The 15,108-nt window shown below is 36.2% G+C and overlaps 1 protein-coding gene across 4 annotated transcripts in view; it reads right to left on the bottom strand.

Annotated features, from left to right (window-relative positions):
- Nucleotides 1–5,691: 5,691 nt before the first annotated feature.
- Nucleotides 5,692–15,108, bottom strand: part of uso1 (USO1 vesicle transport factor) — a 55,130-nt gene continuing 45,713 nt past the window's right edge. For all 4 annotated transcript variants that reach the window (XM_065254840.2, XM_065254842.2, XM_065254841.2 and 1 more), the window contains 7 exons: nt 13,772–13,910; nt 10,212–10,375; nt 9,425–9,484; nt 9,188–9,286; nt 8,155–8,256; nt 6,560–6,775; nt 5,692–6,400 (listed from right to left, as the gene is read on the bottom strand). In XM_065254840.2, the coding sequence (XP_065110912.2) occupies nt 6,305–6,400; nt 6,560–6,775; nt 8,155–8,256; nt 9,188–9,286; nt 9,425–9,484; nt 10,212–10,375; nt 13,772–13,910 (876 nt within the window). In that variant the 3' untranslated portion in view covers nt 5,692–6,304. The remainder of the gene's footprint in view (nt 6,401–6,559; nt 6,776–8,154; nt 8,257–9,187; nt 9,287–9,424; nt 9,485–10,211; nt 10,376–13,771; nt 13,911–15,108) is intronic.

Raw genomic sequence — 15,108 nt, 5'->3', positions numbered from 1 at the left:
TACACACAAAAAGAATTAGTACCCACAGGTTTAGCTCTCTACAAGCCATTTTTTTGCATTCTTTTTGAATGAAAATGTTCATTGGGTAACAAATACTTAAAAACAAAACAAAACATAAAAACTTAAAAAAAAAACATAAAAAGTGATACTTGTACTTTTCATATAAACAAACATTTCAACACAAAATATAAAACTACAATTATATTTTAATCTATCTGCTATTGCAATAAAAGTAATACATGGCAATAGCAAATTGAAACTCTTGTAAAAAACAGTTCACTCTTAGTCCTTTTTTAGTATTTATTTCAGAAAAAAGATTCAGTGTTTTCCTGAAATAAAAAACAAAACTTAAAGGGCTCCCTGGAACTTTTCAGCTGTTCCATGAGATTATTAAGGCTCCTTTACTTGTCCTCTTCTTCCATTTTAAGGAAAAGAGGCTCTTCCATGGGCCCCAACCGAGATGGTAGCCCCTGGGGGATTTGGTGCCATATGCAAACTGTGTACTTTGCGTATAGGGAGAAGCGGTGCTGTTTGTTTGTGTTAGGTGCTTTAGAATAATGTATAAAACAATGAAACATATAATGCATGAACTATGCATTAAATAACACAATAAAGAACCGGCCTCAACACAAAATGGCCATTTACAACACTGAATCTACAAAGAAAAGAACACACGCGCATGCACGCGCACGCACGCACGCACACACACACACACACACACACACACAAAGATAAATGAAGATAGGTTTATGTTTAATAATAAATGTGAAAGATTTAATTGCACACAATTGTTACTTAGTGGGTATGATAAACAGTGATAAACAAATTCGTGTGTGTCATAAAATGTCTGCCGTGGGCCCACCCCTCACTACCGACCTGACACGGGTGCCTGGATCATGTGCCTTGAAATGTGTGGCACTGCGGAGCTGCAGTTAGATACTATTGTGTATTTTCGTTACTGCATCAATAGTTTGGACAATTATTTTGCTCAATCAACAATGTTTATATTTCAAAAAGAAATCCATTATGCTGCCTATGAAGGCTATCCAAATACGTTTCCCGGAGCTGCCTTCATGCCACGAAGTTATTTCCTCTTGAGGCAGCGAGATAACATGTTAACTGCCTTGGGTTTCGGACGGATGCCTACTCTTTATTCCAGTTCCCTGGCTTTCAAAGGGTATGACCAAAGTTCTTTTAAAGGGAATATTTCACAAGACTTTTTTTAAGATGTCAAATAAATCTTTGGTGTTCTTAGAGTATGTATGTGAAGTTCTAGCTTAAAATACCATATAGATAATTTATTATAACATGGTGTTATAGGTATGAGCAAAAATTTGGGCATTTTTGAGCATGTCCTTTTAAATGCAAATGAGCTGATCTCTGCACTAAATGGAAGTGCTGTGGTTGGAAAGTGCAGATTAAGGGGCTGTATTATCCCCTTCTGACATCACAAGGGGAGCCAAATTTGAATTACCTATTCCTGCTTGCAGATAATGGTTTACCAAGTAAATGGGTTGTTCTTTTTCACATTTTCTATAGGTTTATAGAAGCACTGGGGACTCAATTATAGCACTTAAACACGGGAAAACAAAAAACAGATTTTCATGTTCTGTCCCATTTAAGGAATTTGTGTCACTCCACTGCCATATTTGCAACACATGTCTTGTTAGAACAAGGCTCTCAATTAGCTACCTAGCTCCTGAAGTCTTGAATAAGTATATCGTGTGGGCAGTTTCGGGCACTGGTAAGGACCCTTTAGCTTATTCACATTGGGACAGTGTTCAGTTATTTTCATGTGACGTGGCTGCTTAAGTGTGTTGTGATAATTGACAGCTGTCATTCATCAACAATCGGCAAAACCAATATCTCTAATTTTTAAACGCTGGTATATTATGAAAAACACTTTCATTGTTCTCTTACACATCCTTGCGTACATTTTTGGAGGAATATTACATTTAAATATTAAGTAGATTGTTGTCCCTTCCTGTCTAACAGTGTGTGTTTATTAAAACTAAAACAAATGTTTGTCTTTATAAAAGCTCTATCATTAAGTTTATTTAGTTGGCTCACACGATTTTCGGTTGTAGAGCTACGATCTCCCCAATTCATATCAATACCAGACTGTAAGAAAATATGGACGTAGTGTCTGTGACGTCACCCATAGGTTTGTGAAGAGTTTTTTTGAAGCCAGTTGTTGAAACCATTCCAGCCTACCCTGCTGAAAAAAACAGCATCAAACCAGCATGGGAATTATGCGGGTTTATGCTGGTTTAGCTGGTGGTCACAGCATACCAGCACCAAAACACAACATATGACCAGCATGGGATGCTGGTGCTAATGCTGGTTTAGCTGGTGCTAATGCTGGTGCTGGTTTGATGCTGGTTTAGCTGGTGTTCACTAGCAAACCAGCACCAAAACACAACATATACTGGTCTTGCTGGTATGCTAGTTTTTTCAGCAGGGTATAGCTCGACAGTAGTGACAGCAGTGGCAGTTCACCTGTCACCCAAGTGGCCACACCTTTAATTATGCAGAACTTTAAAGCTTAATATAAAAAAAAGCTTAAGTTATAAAAAAATTAACCCTCTCACAGTTGTAATGAAGGGCAAAATTAGCTAGACCAAACCATTTGTACCAGGCTGTAAACACATTAATTTCTGCTGTTATTTTGGCACTTAAAAATGGGAGTCTATGGGAATTAACTCCCTTTTGGATCCAGCTTCTAGCGGACAGTCAATGAATTGCAGTTTTAAATCACTTACTTGTTGGCTTCACGATATAGATCGGAAGGTTGCACCTTGATCAATACCAGTGATGCATCTTGTTAACATTAAATATCTTTGGTGTGATGCGCACTGTGGTGGAGTGGAAGCTGACTGGAAGATAATGATAAATTACATAACATAACCTGTGTCTCAAAACCTGATTAATCCTTACGAAAATGTGGTAAAAGTTTAATAACCATATTTTTTGTATGTGCATTGATTACTAATAGCAAAACTGTGGTTTTGGTACAGTAACCATGTTTTTTTTACTGTAGTAAAACCATGGTTAATTTTCATAAGGGAATAGTCAGAATTTGTAGATTTAGTGCCTATGCCGTTTTTTATTTTGGCATTTCATTTATCATTTAATGCACCAATTGTGACTTTTATCATTTTATTTTATTGTTACATTTTTGTTACTTTGTTGACTTTACAAAAGCATCAAATAATCGGGATAATGAATAATTAGATATATGTCATGTAGTGCAGAATAAGCACTAAATAATTAAATAATAATAATAAACTGAGCAGATTGTCAAACATTTTATAATTTTGCTTAGTAATTTACAAATTAATTAATTCCTAGTATCTATTTAACATTTGCTCATTATTATTTTATTAATTACAAAAGGTGAATTCATTTTCGATATAAAACTAATATCTTGCTTCACCTGTTGCCTTCAACCCTTCAGTAGCTTGCAGCCAGTCATAAACTGGGATTTTTTTGTCTATGTCAGAGTTCTAATTCATCCAGGGCATAACAAATTTTACGATTCATATTATTTTCTATTGATTTGTAATTGATTCTCATTTACATTACATTAAGCCAGTGTTCTTCACTCCCAACCCTGGAGAGCCGGTGCCCTACAGAGTTTAGCTCCAACCTTAATCAAACACACCTGCAAGCTAATCAATGTCTTTATGATCACTAGAAAATCACATGTAGGTGTGTTTGATTAAGGTTGGAGCTAAACTCTGCAGGGCATCGGCTCTCCAGGATTGGGAGTGAAGAACACTGCATTAAGCCAATGCTTTTATTCACGGTGACTTACAAATGAGGTAAACAATAGAAGGAATTAGAACAACACAAGAATTATTGAAAATCTATATTTATGTATATATTGCATCTTCATCATATATCCTACTGTTTCCTGGTGAAGCATCTAATGTGCCTAATATGTCTGCATATTTCTATGTGGAAAAATCTATCACTTTAATAACACAGCTGTAAAAAACTGTAATTTAAAAGCCAAAAAATCACAAATAAGTATTAAAGTTTATTCTTATGTGGTTTGTTTATCCATAAATTAAACCAACTGTTCCAAAATACATATCCAGTCTTAGAGAAACTTAAAGTATATGCAGGTCTTCAGCAGTGTTCTGAAAAACAAAACATGGGAAACAGTATGGCAGTGTGAACTTAACACAAGTGGGCTGAAAGTGTTTGATCATATGTTAATATACAATTGTATTAAAAAATAGCAGTGTACTAAAAAAAGGAAATAAAGTGCAAAAAGAGTTTATTTCCTTATTTCAAATGGGTTTAAAACATAACATTCAATTCTGAATCAAAGCGTTAACTAAATTGATCAAGTCTGCAAAGAAAATAAATATTAATCGGTTTCTCTGTAGAAACTTAAAACTGAAGAAATTTCTTAAAGATTTAACCTCACTTTAAACTATTTAATGACTAATATTTAGCATAACCACTGTAATTTATAACTGCAGCACATCTGTGCCAAATCGAGTCAACCAACCTTTGGCATCTAGAAACAGGTATTTCAACCCAGGATCCACAGTTCCTGTCAATTTTTAAGTTTTGCTTCAGAAACTTCATTTTTAATGTGGGGTAGAGATCAAGGGATTGAGCTGGCCATTCGTTAACCTCAATCTTTTTTGTCTGGAACCAAGATTTTGCCCACTTGCTTGTGTTTTTGGGGTTGTTGTCTTGTTGAAACACCCATTTCAGGGGTATCTCCTCTTCTGCAAAGGGCAACATAATCTATTCACGTAATTATGAGGTATTCAAACTGATCCATGTTCACTTGTATACAATAAATATGCCCAACACGTCAGTATGAAAAATATCCCAATACCATGATTTTTGCACTACCATGCTTAACTGTTTTTACATTAAACTGTGGCTTGAATTCAGTACCCGGGGGATGCGTGAGGTTCTGTTAATAACCACTAAACCCGAAAAAGAAAAATGTTACTTTCATCAGGTCACAAAATGTTACGCCATGTGTCTTTTGGCCAGTTGATGTGATTCTGAAGTTGATGACTGCCACAGTACTTACAGATCATATTTGATCTTTCTAGAGGTGATAAATGGCTGAATCTTTGCCATCTTAAATTTTCTTTGATCTGTTTTAAAAGTAGTTGCTTGATTTCTTTTACATGTTTCAGTTTTTGTTGCCATTTTAAAGCATTTGAAATCATTTTAGCTGAGCATCCTAAAATTTGCTGAATGTCTTTATACGGTTTCCCCAGATCAACTTTTTAAATAAAATTGCTTCGTTCCTCTGAGCAATGTTTTGAGCGGCCCATTTAACTCAGAAATTTAGCAGAAGATTGATTTTATGGCAATGGGCAAAACATTTGCTTCCACTTTCTTAATAAAGGAAGAAAATTAGCTGTTTTTCACAGAATTAACCAGTTTTCCAATTAAACTTCACACTGCTATTATTTTGATTATGCCACTTTCAATAAATGAGTCAATAACTCAAGAACAAATAGTATGGGCTCTACTGTTTTTCTATTACATCTATATAATTTTCAATGCAGAAATACTACTACTACTAACAGTGGTTTATCAGGTTAATGATGTTGCACTTCTTTTTTTAACACAACTGTAAACTGAAAATTGCTGACATGGATTAACAGAAGAAGAAAATTATTTCCTTAGGATGTCTTTAAAAGGGAATGTTCTATTTAATGGCCAGCAATCCAACGCAAAATAAACATTAATCTGAACAAAACTTAACTGACAAGTGTATCACTATGCACCTGAGCAGAGAAGGCAAGTTTTGCAAAACACATACATCAATGAAGCCATTAACTCAAGCAGTTCCCAAGCAGTGTGAAAAAGCAGAGTAAAGTATTTCGCACTATATCATAAAAAAGAGGAGCAAATATTTTCTTTATTTTCTCTTCTTCATTATCAGTGCAAAAAGCAATCCAGACAGAATATTTTAGATCTGCGTCTCCTCTATATCTGTATTTGATTAGGACATACCCACTGGGAATTTTGACCTGAAAAGAAATAATTTCTCTGTGTTTATTATCCAAAATATTAGTCAAGATGCAATTTGAAGTTTTTTTTTTTTAATTAGATGGGTCCAGTTCTATTAGGTAGGTAAATGTAATCCTTGCATTGCTTTGCCACTGAGAAGCAAACTCTAAAAAAATTAAAAAGGTACTGTAGGTTTGGAGCGAAAAATTTGCTGTAAGGGTCCCAAGGCCTTCAATCTTTTTCTCTAGCATGTAAATGAGAAGTTAATGTTAGCAGTCATTCACTTTCGCTAAGTCACTGCTTTTTATTCATCACAATCCTCTTCACCCTCATCTTCTTCATCATCATCATCATCATCATCAAACTGGTCCTTTGAATCCAGATCATCCTCATCTTCAATCTTCAGGGAAACAATGAAACCAAAACCATCAATTAAAATAAAAATGCTTAAAAATACACCACAAAAGAATTTTAGACAAAGAACTAAGACTAAGATAACCCGTAGAAGTTTTTAAGCTAAATTAAAAACTCAAGTTCTTGAGTACAGTTAAAAAATTACCGTTTCTCCCAAGTCCTTGAGTCTCTGTTTCAGAGACAGAATCTTCTGATCCTGGTCAGCAAGCAGCATGAGAAGATCATCCTGTTCCTTCTTGGACTCCTGCACATCCTGCTGCAACTTGCTCTTCTCTGCTTGCAAGATGGCTACTGAACTTGTGGCTGAAGCAAGATCTTTCTCCATTGATTCTTTGCTCTCCAAAAGAGTTTTAACTTCCCCCTATAACACAGTAAAAAATGTCAATTCATTTTAGCAGCAAAAAGAGAGAATCTAAATGCACATTAGAAAGTCTTTAATCCAAAGGAACATGAATTAAAATATGAAATTGATAGTAAATGATGCACAGGAGTAGTGATAGACCGATATTTATATTTTTTAGAAATAAAAAATAAATATTTCCAATTGGCCAGCAAATTTTTCTGTTACTTTAATTTGTTGTTTGTAATGAGAAGACACTCCGTTTTAAAGCCGAAGTCTGACAGATGGTAAAATGACCAATCATTACACACAACAACACTGGTGTGTAACAAAGTCTTATTCAAACACTAGCGTGATATATCAGATCAACATTAATTAGGTTTTGTAAATAAGTGTTACATACTTTAAAAGAATATATTTATAATTATACAATTGTTCTTTGTGGTTCTCGAATTGAATTGGCTGAAAGCCATGATAAGCATTTAGGAGAGAGTATAAGCATAGTGTACATACTTTTGTGGAGGTCGGAGGAACAGAGCTGCAGCAAAGTACCCTCACTAAAGTGTGTACATACGGAGGCGTATTTTCATTTATTTAGTTTTAAATATGGATTTTCGAAGACAAAAAAGGCATGTATTACCCTTAGAAGGCCTTTGTTTATCCCCCTGGAGCCGGTTGGATTACTTTTGTGAAGGATGGATGCACAATTTTGGAATTGAAGAAAGTGGACCCCATATCTTTCCATTTTATAAACTAAAAGATCTAGGACATTTTCTAAAATAAATGAAAATATGTGCAAAATGATGGACAGATGCATCTCGGACGGCTTGAGGGTGAGTAAATCATGTGTTTAATATCATTTTTGGCCGAACTATCCCTTTAAGCTGCAAGGTCACTCACATATCTGTAACTGGAAAAAGCTGTTTATTCAATTGCACAAATGCTGTTTTTAAAGAATTTCTGTCTCAATCAGTTCCCTAGCTTCATAGATGATAAAACAGAGGTTTTTGAGGGAGTTGCGAGACTCATAGCATGGGATCGAGCAATAAAAACAATCACTTTGTCTTTATTTAGAGTGTCTGTTTACGCTTGTCCCCCTTTCCCCCCCATCTCTCTCGACTGATTAAAAAAAAAACAGGTTAAATTACTAGATAAAAACAATTTACTATTTTGTTTCATTTAGTAAAGATAAGAACAAAGCCTGTAAAAAAAAACAGTATCGGCCAATTGGCCATACTGCTCTCTAAAATCAGTATCGGCCATAAAAAACACATATCGGTCAACCACTACACAGGATAGGCTCCAGCCCTCCCACAACCTTTCAGAGGACAAACAGGTTTGGCAGATACATTGATGAAGCACAGGTAGCAAGAAATAAACCCATAATTTTGAGTACACACCTTAAGCTTTTGTGTTTCAGCATTCTGAGTAGAGAGTCTGCCCTCTAATTCTGAAATCTTCTCTAAGTAACCACTATCTTCTCCAGTGACTTGGACTGCAGCCTGAAACAAACCAATAGTGAACTTAATAAGCATATAAGTAGAAAACAAACACGGAATCACTTTTTACACAGAAAGGCATTTAAAATGGTCCAAATCGCAGCCAGCCGAACTTAGCCCGCCCACATTTCAGGTCGGGAAGTTCGGTCTGGTGTCGCTCCGTTGTGCGCAACTATGCTCGAACAAAAGCTGGGCAAACCAATTAAATTGTCAGGGAGGGCTTTATACAATGATGGACAAATGATCAACAGTAACAAAATCAACCACGTCACCAAAAAGCAATTGAGATGTGAAGATTCTGTCATCGAGTCTGTTCTAAAAGATATCGACAGTGCATTAATTTTATTAGAGGCATTTGTTGATCGAAAATGTTTTTTCCGTCCCTCCTACAGGATTCTGCAAAAGTTTAATTTATCAGCTGGCTCCGATGGTCACCAAGAAGATGGGACACAATGAAAATGGGCAACTAGGCGTGCACGACAACGTGGATATAATAAGCGGTCGTTGCCAGCTCCTTTTCGGAAGCCTGTGGATGAAGTTCATCTAACCTACAAATGGTACAAGAAAGTCTGACTTTATGACTTAGTAAATAACTCACAATTTCATGACATGAATAAAATGTTGTAAACATAGTAGGTGTCAATGTACGTTCGCTAACTCAGACTTAGTACAATCATAATGTTAGTCTCATTGTAGTGAAATAACTAGCAGTTCAGGTCAGGCTGCAAAAGGACAGATGCCATTTCAACGTACGTCACACACTCGGTTGCTCTGTTTGGTTGTAGGTCTATCCAATTGAGTGCAGAGGCAGACTCAAATTCTGTCTGGAACTGAGTACGACAACTTCAGGCTAAGTTTTAAGTGCAAGATTCTACAACATGGTCTGTGGGTCAGACTACAATGCAGTAAACTAAAACATTAGTACCACACTCACCATGGTCTCAGATCTTTTAAGGAGCTCCTGTCTTTCAGTCTGCAGCTGTGAAATTTCCGCTGTCTGGCTCTGCAGCTGAGCTTTCAGCAACTCCATCTCCTGCAAACACCCACAAAAATGTCTTTTTAGCTTCATTTAAATGTTTGGTGTAGTCATGAGCAGGTACAGATCAGTGTATATTGTTAGAATACTATTAAAGCTTTAATGAACATTGTACAAGTAGGGACTGCACTTTACCTTTAACATTTCTGTGTTGTTTGAAGTTGATCCCTCTCCTGATGGTATGCCCTCAGCTTTCTGTGTGATACAAACCAAATTATTTCCAAATATACCACTACAAAATAATACTACTGGAAAAGGTCAAGAAGGTATAATAATAATAAACAGCAGCAATTGCGGGGTCAAGGCAAGAAAGGATAAAAAGTTGAGTTGGGGTAAAAAGAGCCTACCCCCATGTCTCTACGATGTTATGATGCTGAGATATAAGTTGCTAAATGGTTGCTAGGACACTCTGTTTGGTTGCTAGGGAGTGAATTGGTATCAGACAATGATTATACTCCAAGCCACGAAATTAATCATCCATGATGAGTCATGGTTTTAGATGTAAGTTTGCAGTAGTTGTAAGCAAAAATAAAAAAAATAATATCTTGAGGCCACGAGGTGATGCTATGATGAAACATGCATGTTTTAGGAATAATTCAGTATGGCGAAAAATTTTCACGTCATAGGGTGCAATCAAATCATCATGAGGCAAGGATCAGAAGTTATAAGCAAAACCGAACGTGAAATCTGGACTGTTGTGGGCGTTAGCGGGTTTGACATAGATGGTCCAAATTTGGTGTCCTCTATCTGAGTGCAAAATAACTTCATAACTTTGCTACGTACACTTCTATGGGCAGCCATAGACGCAATGACAAAATAATAATAACAACTAAACTAACAATTTCCATGGGGGTTTTCGTCCATTCTGGGATTGATCCCCTAATAATAAGGGTTTGGGGTGAGGATGAAGAGCTGAACATACCAGGCTGGTAATTACATTGTCCTTTTCAGTGAGTTGTGTCTGGAGTAGTTGGTTTTGTCTGCGTAGTTCCTCGATTTGTTCTCTGAGCTGGCTTAGCATTTCTGACTGCAGGCCATTCACATGGGTTCCCTCTGCATTATTACCTGTCTGCTGATTATCTTTACCTGCAGAAAATAAACCATTAGTAGCATGTTGACCATTTCCTTTAAATATAAACTTTAAATAAAACTGATATTTTAACTCTTCAATACAGGAACTCTCTATAATAACTTGTGTCCTTCATCTTCAGTTTGTGTTTTTATATTATATACTTCAGTTTCACTTGGTCAAAATCCGGTCAGGATTTGGTCTCGTCTTAGCTTCTAGTTCATTGTTACAGGGTTCTGACAGTACCATGTTTTGTGTGTGGGCATAATCTTGTTTATTCAGGCCATGTGCTCGCTTCTCTGTCTTGTCTCTCTCGTCTCCTCGATAATCATCCCATTATTGTTTGATTATGTTCTCCTGCTACCTTCTTGATTTGCACCCTTATTTAATGTCCTAATGTCTATTGTCCTGTGCTCATTCACCTGATCTGAGATGTCTATGTCTTGTTTGAAGCAGTAGCTTTCAAGTTTGTTCATCTAGTCTGCTACAAGTTGTTTTATTAGTCCTCTCAATCTAGTGTCGATTTTGTCTAAGTCTGTTTCGACTAGTTTACAATTTGGTCCTGTTTTTCCCCACCGTGGGTTTTGCTTTCTTGTTTCATATGTCAGTCTGCAACTGGGTTCCTCTACATCCGCGTTTATGACAAATTCATTGTTATAATAACAATTATTAATGTTTATGACCTAATAAAAATTTTATGAAGTCATTATAAAGTTTTAAATATGATAATAAACCTCTTTGAGAGACTTTGTACTCAAGCCCTGCCTGTTTTCTCCTACTGAATGCCCCTCTCCTACTGAATTTCTGACCATTACTACAATAACTTTCAAAATTACATAATAATGACGATGCAATATTAATTGGTTCAAATAAAATATAAAAAACCAAGTAAACATGTGATTTTATTAAACAAAAATATTGATATACATGTAATAAAAACATTGTTATGTATTATAACAAATGTCGGCAGAGGGCGCTAGCAGACTTGCGGATTTTATTTTACTTTCACTTTAGATTGAGAAAACGCTTACTTTTAGCCAATCAATGTTTAAATATATTTAAATCTTTAATATTTGTCCAGTTCTTTACAATCTTTACATGCAGACATTAAATCATGTAAACTCAGAGTAAGGGTTTAATCTGCTGAGACACTTCTCATGTGAATGGTCAACAAACACAATGGGCCCTATTTTAAGGTTCTGAAATGCAAGTGCGAAGCGCAATGCGCAAGTGACTTTGTGGGCGGATCTTGGGCACTGTTGCTATTTTCCCGGCGGGATAAATAACTCTTGCGCCAGGCGCAAATCAATAAGGGGTTGGTCTGAAGTAGGTTCATTATTCATAGGTGTGGTTTGGGCGTAACGTCAAATAAACCAATCAGAACGCCATCCAACATTCCCTTTAAACGCAAGGGCGCAAGTTCCATTAATTTTAATCAATGTTTTGTTGATACGTTTTGTGAACATATTAATATTTAATGCTCATTTAGCCAATTGCGCTTTTTGCTATTTCTTTGTTGCTAGCGGAGGACGTGCACAGACCTCACACACTTTTAAAAATTAATGTTATATTAATTTTCCTTTAGCCAGACACGCTTTTTTGTCGGAGAACGCATGTGAGGGAACACACACGCACTGGACAGCGACGGGTAAGGGAAGATGACTGAAGAATACAGTCAGTTCGTATGAAATTTTTCAAATGGACTATAAGATCATAAATATGCGTGAAATGGTTGAAGAGGAACTCCATACATTAAAGCAATAAGCATTTTTTGTAGGCTAAAGCTATACTTCACCTCTTATTATTTTTGATTGAAGTTTGTATTTGCTGACATTTATTTTGCTTCAAGTTCGCTACTGTTTAGTACTGCTCACTTGAATGCTTTCTTTTTAAATCATAAAGACCTTTCTGTTTGGTTTATAACATCAACATTAACCTATTAATCATATTAATGTGTTGTAGGAGGGAGCTAGAACAATATAAAACTTTCCCCAACACATTTTTATAGGTTCAAAAATAGTGTCTGTTGTAGTTGCCGGCAAAGGATCCAGGTATGAATTTTTGTGAATATTGCACACCCCTAGGCTGCATAAATGCGCAAAGGTAACCTATTATTAGAGTAATAAGTTATTTTACACTTTTATGCGCATGCCCAGTTACGTGATTGGTCATGTTTCATGCGTTTATGGTCGTGTCTAGTGTAGATGAAGATTCTTTTTAAAATGGCAGTATAAACAAGGATCGTTTTCATTTTAAAATGCCGTTTTAAAATGCAAATGCTCTAATGTAAACAGGGCCTCAGACTTTATACCCAAACAAACATTATTGGAAACCCAAACAAAAAAAGCAAACGCCGTATATAATGCATTCACTGTGAAAAGTTTTGCCACAAACTCAACGTTATGTTTTTTGGTTTCATGCCACTAACATAGGGCTCCACAATAAATCACATGCGATTGTCATGCACATCTCGTCAGTAAAGCCGGTTCTTTGTTCAGTAGTAAATCGCCATCACCTGCTTTCAGATTGAGCCACATTTACTACACAGACAAGCTGGGCAATTATTGCAATATCTGGAAAAAATTTCCACATTCATTATCGCAGATGTATCGCAATACATTTTAAAAGATCTGTTAAGTAAGGGATAATGTAGAGGCAGCCGGTAGTTATCGGGAAATAAGCCCCGACAGTGTGATCAGGACCCGACGCGAAGCGGAGTTATCGGGAAATAAGCCCCGACAGTGTGATCAGGACCCGACGCGAAGCGGAGGGTCTTGTATCACACTGAAGGGGCTTATTTCCCGATAACTACCGGCTGACTCTACATTATCCCGCTTATTACACGGCTACTTGTCACATAAGAAAAAAAACTGGACATGAATATGAATTTGAAACATTTTATTGGCATATTTGTTTTAAATTAACATTTTTATCCTTCCGCGAAACTTTGCACAGATGCATAAAATGATCGTAATACCTTATTAAGATCCTCTGCTTCATACTTGTCTGTCTCCATTTTTTTCTCTTTAACCAGTCTTTGAGAAGTTTTAATGCCCATTCTGTATTTTTTTGTGTGTTGGCTTCGTAGCTGTCATGCTCTATTTTGTCAAGTTCAGTCTCGCTCTCTGTGTCTTGTCGTGGTTGTCCAGTGTTTGTCACAAGATGGCGCCAAACAAACAGTAATCTTTATTGGCGCGAAGCGATCTTACTCGTAAAAGTAGTACCGGCTATGCGTTATTATTTTGGAGCGGTTATTATTCGAAAAGAACGAACCTGCAAATGTCTCAACTGACCAATCAGAATCAAGCATTCCAGAGAGCCGTGTAATAAGTTCTAATAATTTTGGCCACCAAAATTATTGCAGTAGGAGTACAGTGAGCAAAGATTCTCTTTTTTCAGAAACTTTGAAATACCTAGTTTGAGTTTAAGGACGTTGTACTGGTCCTTGTGCTGCTGGATCTGAGAAAGCTGCTGTGTTACGGTGTTCTGCAGTTTCTCATTTTGGGTAGTTAGTGATGCCATTTGCTCCTTCAGCTCATTTATTTGAGAGTCCTGAAAACAAAGAGGAATACAACCAATTTCTTGAACACATCTTGAATGTTATCCATATAACTATAAACCACATGTAAGTATAAGGAAAAATGCACAATAAATCTCTTTTGGTGGAGAGTAGTTTTTCCTTTTTTATTTTCCTTAAAAAAAGCAATAGTAAAACATGAATTTTAAAGAGGCTTGCTTAATTGTAAATTTTAACACAGTTTGCAAATAAAGTAAAGCAAACTACTTATCATTTTGTATTTACAGAAAATATGAATGTGAGGGATGGCATCTGTGAAAGCCAGCCACAATAAACGTTTAAACGGTCTCCGAGTGAGCCAATGAAGAATTGTCATTGCAACCCACTGTTTAAAATCATTAAACCCCCTTTACACGATTACTGCTCTCACTGCCCAACAGTGCCCAGACGTATTTTAATGTTCCGATATGATAATAAAATATAACACATCTTGTTTGACTTGTTCTTTTAAAGGTCCCATTCTTCTGTGTTTTTGAAGCTTTGATTATGTTTACGGTGCGCAATATAACATGTGTTCATGTTTCGCCTGTAAAAAAAAAATCGCAGTACTTTTGACAAATTAACTTTTCTCTATACCGCTGTTTTCACTGTCCTAAAAATGGACTGATGTCTTTCTTGTACTATGAATTCCTTCTTCAGAAATACATAACGAGTTCTGATTGTGAAGCTGGTTTAGTGTGTTATAATTGGACAGCAGCGTAGATTAGCTGTCGACTGGCGTATTGCTGTAGGCCGAGGTTAGTCAAAAACTCAGAATATTGACATCATACATTCGTGAAGTGAAGGGCTGCAGTCCAAACCTGACGTTCTCTGTAGTCCTTGATAAGCGAATTCTGTTAAAGATAATATATCGCTTGGATCTAAACTTTGAGCTTTATCATTTGGCAGCCATTATTTATGCTCTAACAGCAACCTTACACGCTAACAAAAGTTTGAAAAATGGGATGATGAAAAATGGCCGCTTTAAAGTGAAGCAAAGAAAATAAATATTAAGCTGCAAATAGCAGTGTCAACATTTTTCTCTGTAGACACTTAAAACTAGAGACATTTTTAAGATTTAACTTCTTTAAACTATTGAATTACTAATATTTAGTAACATAACCATTGTTATTGATAACTGCTGCACATCTGTCTCAAATCGAGTTACCCAACTTCTGGTACCTAGAAACTTTT

Source organism: Paramisgurnus dabryanus, chromosome 4, assembly GCF_030506205.2.
Source record: "Paramisgurnus dabryanus chromosome 4, PD_genome_1.1, whole genome shotgun sequence".
NCBI lineage: Eukaryota > Metazoa > Chordata > Actinopteri > Cypriniformes > Cobitidae > Paramisgurnus > Paramisgurnus dabryanus.
This window is presented reverse-complemented; position numbering and strand designations above follow the sequence as displayed.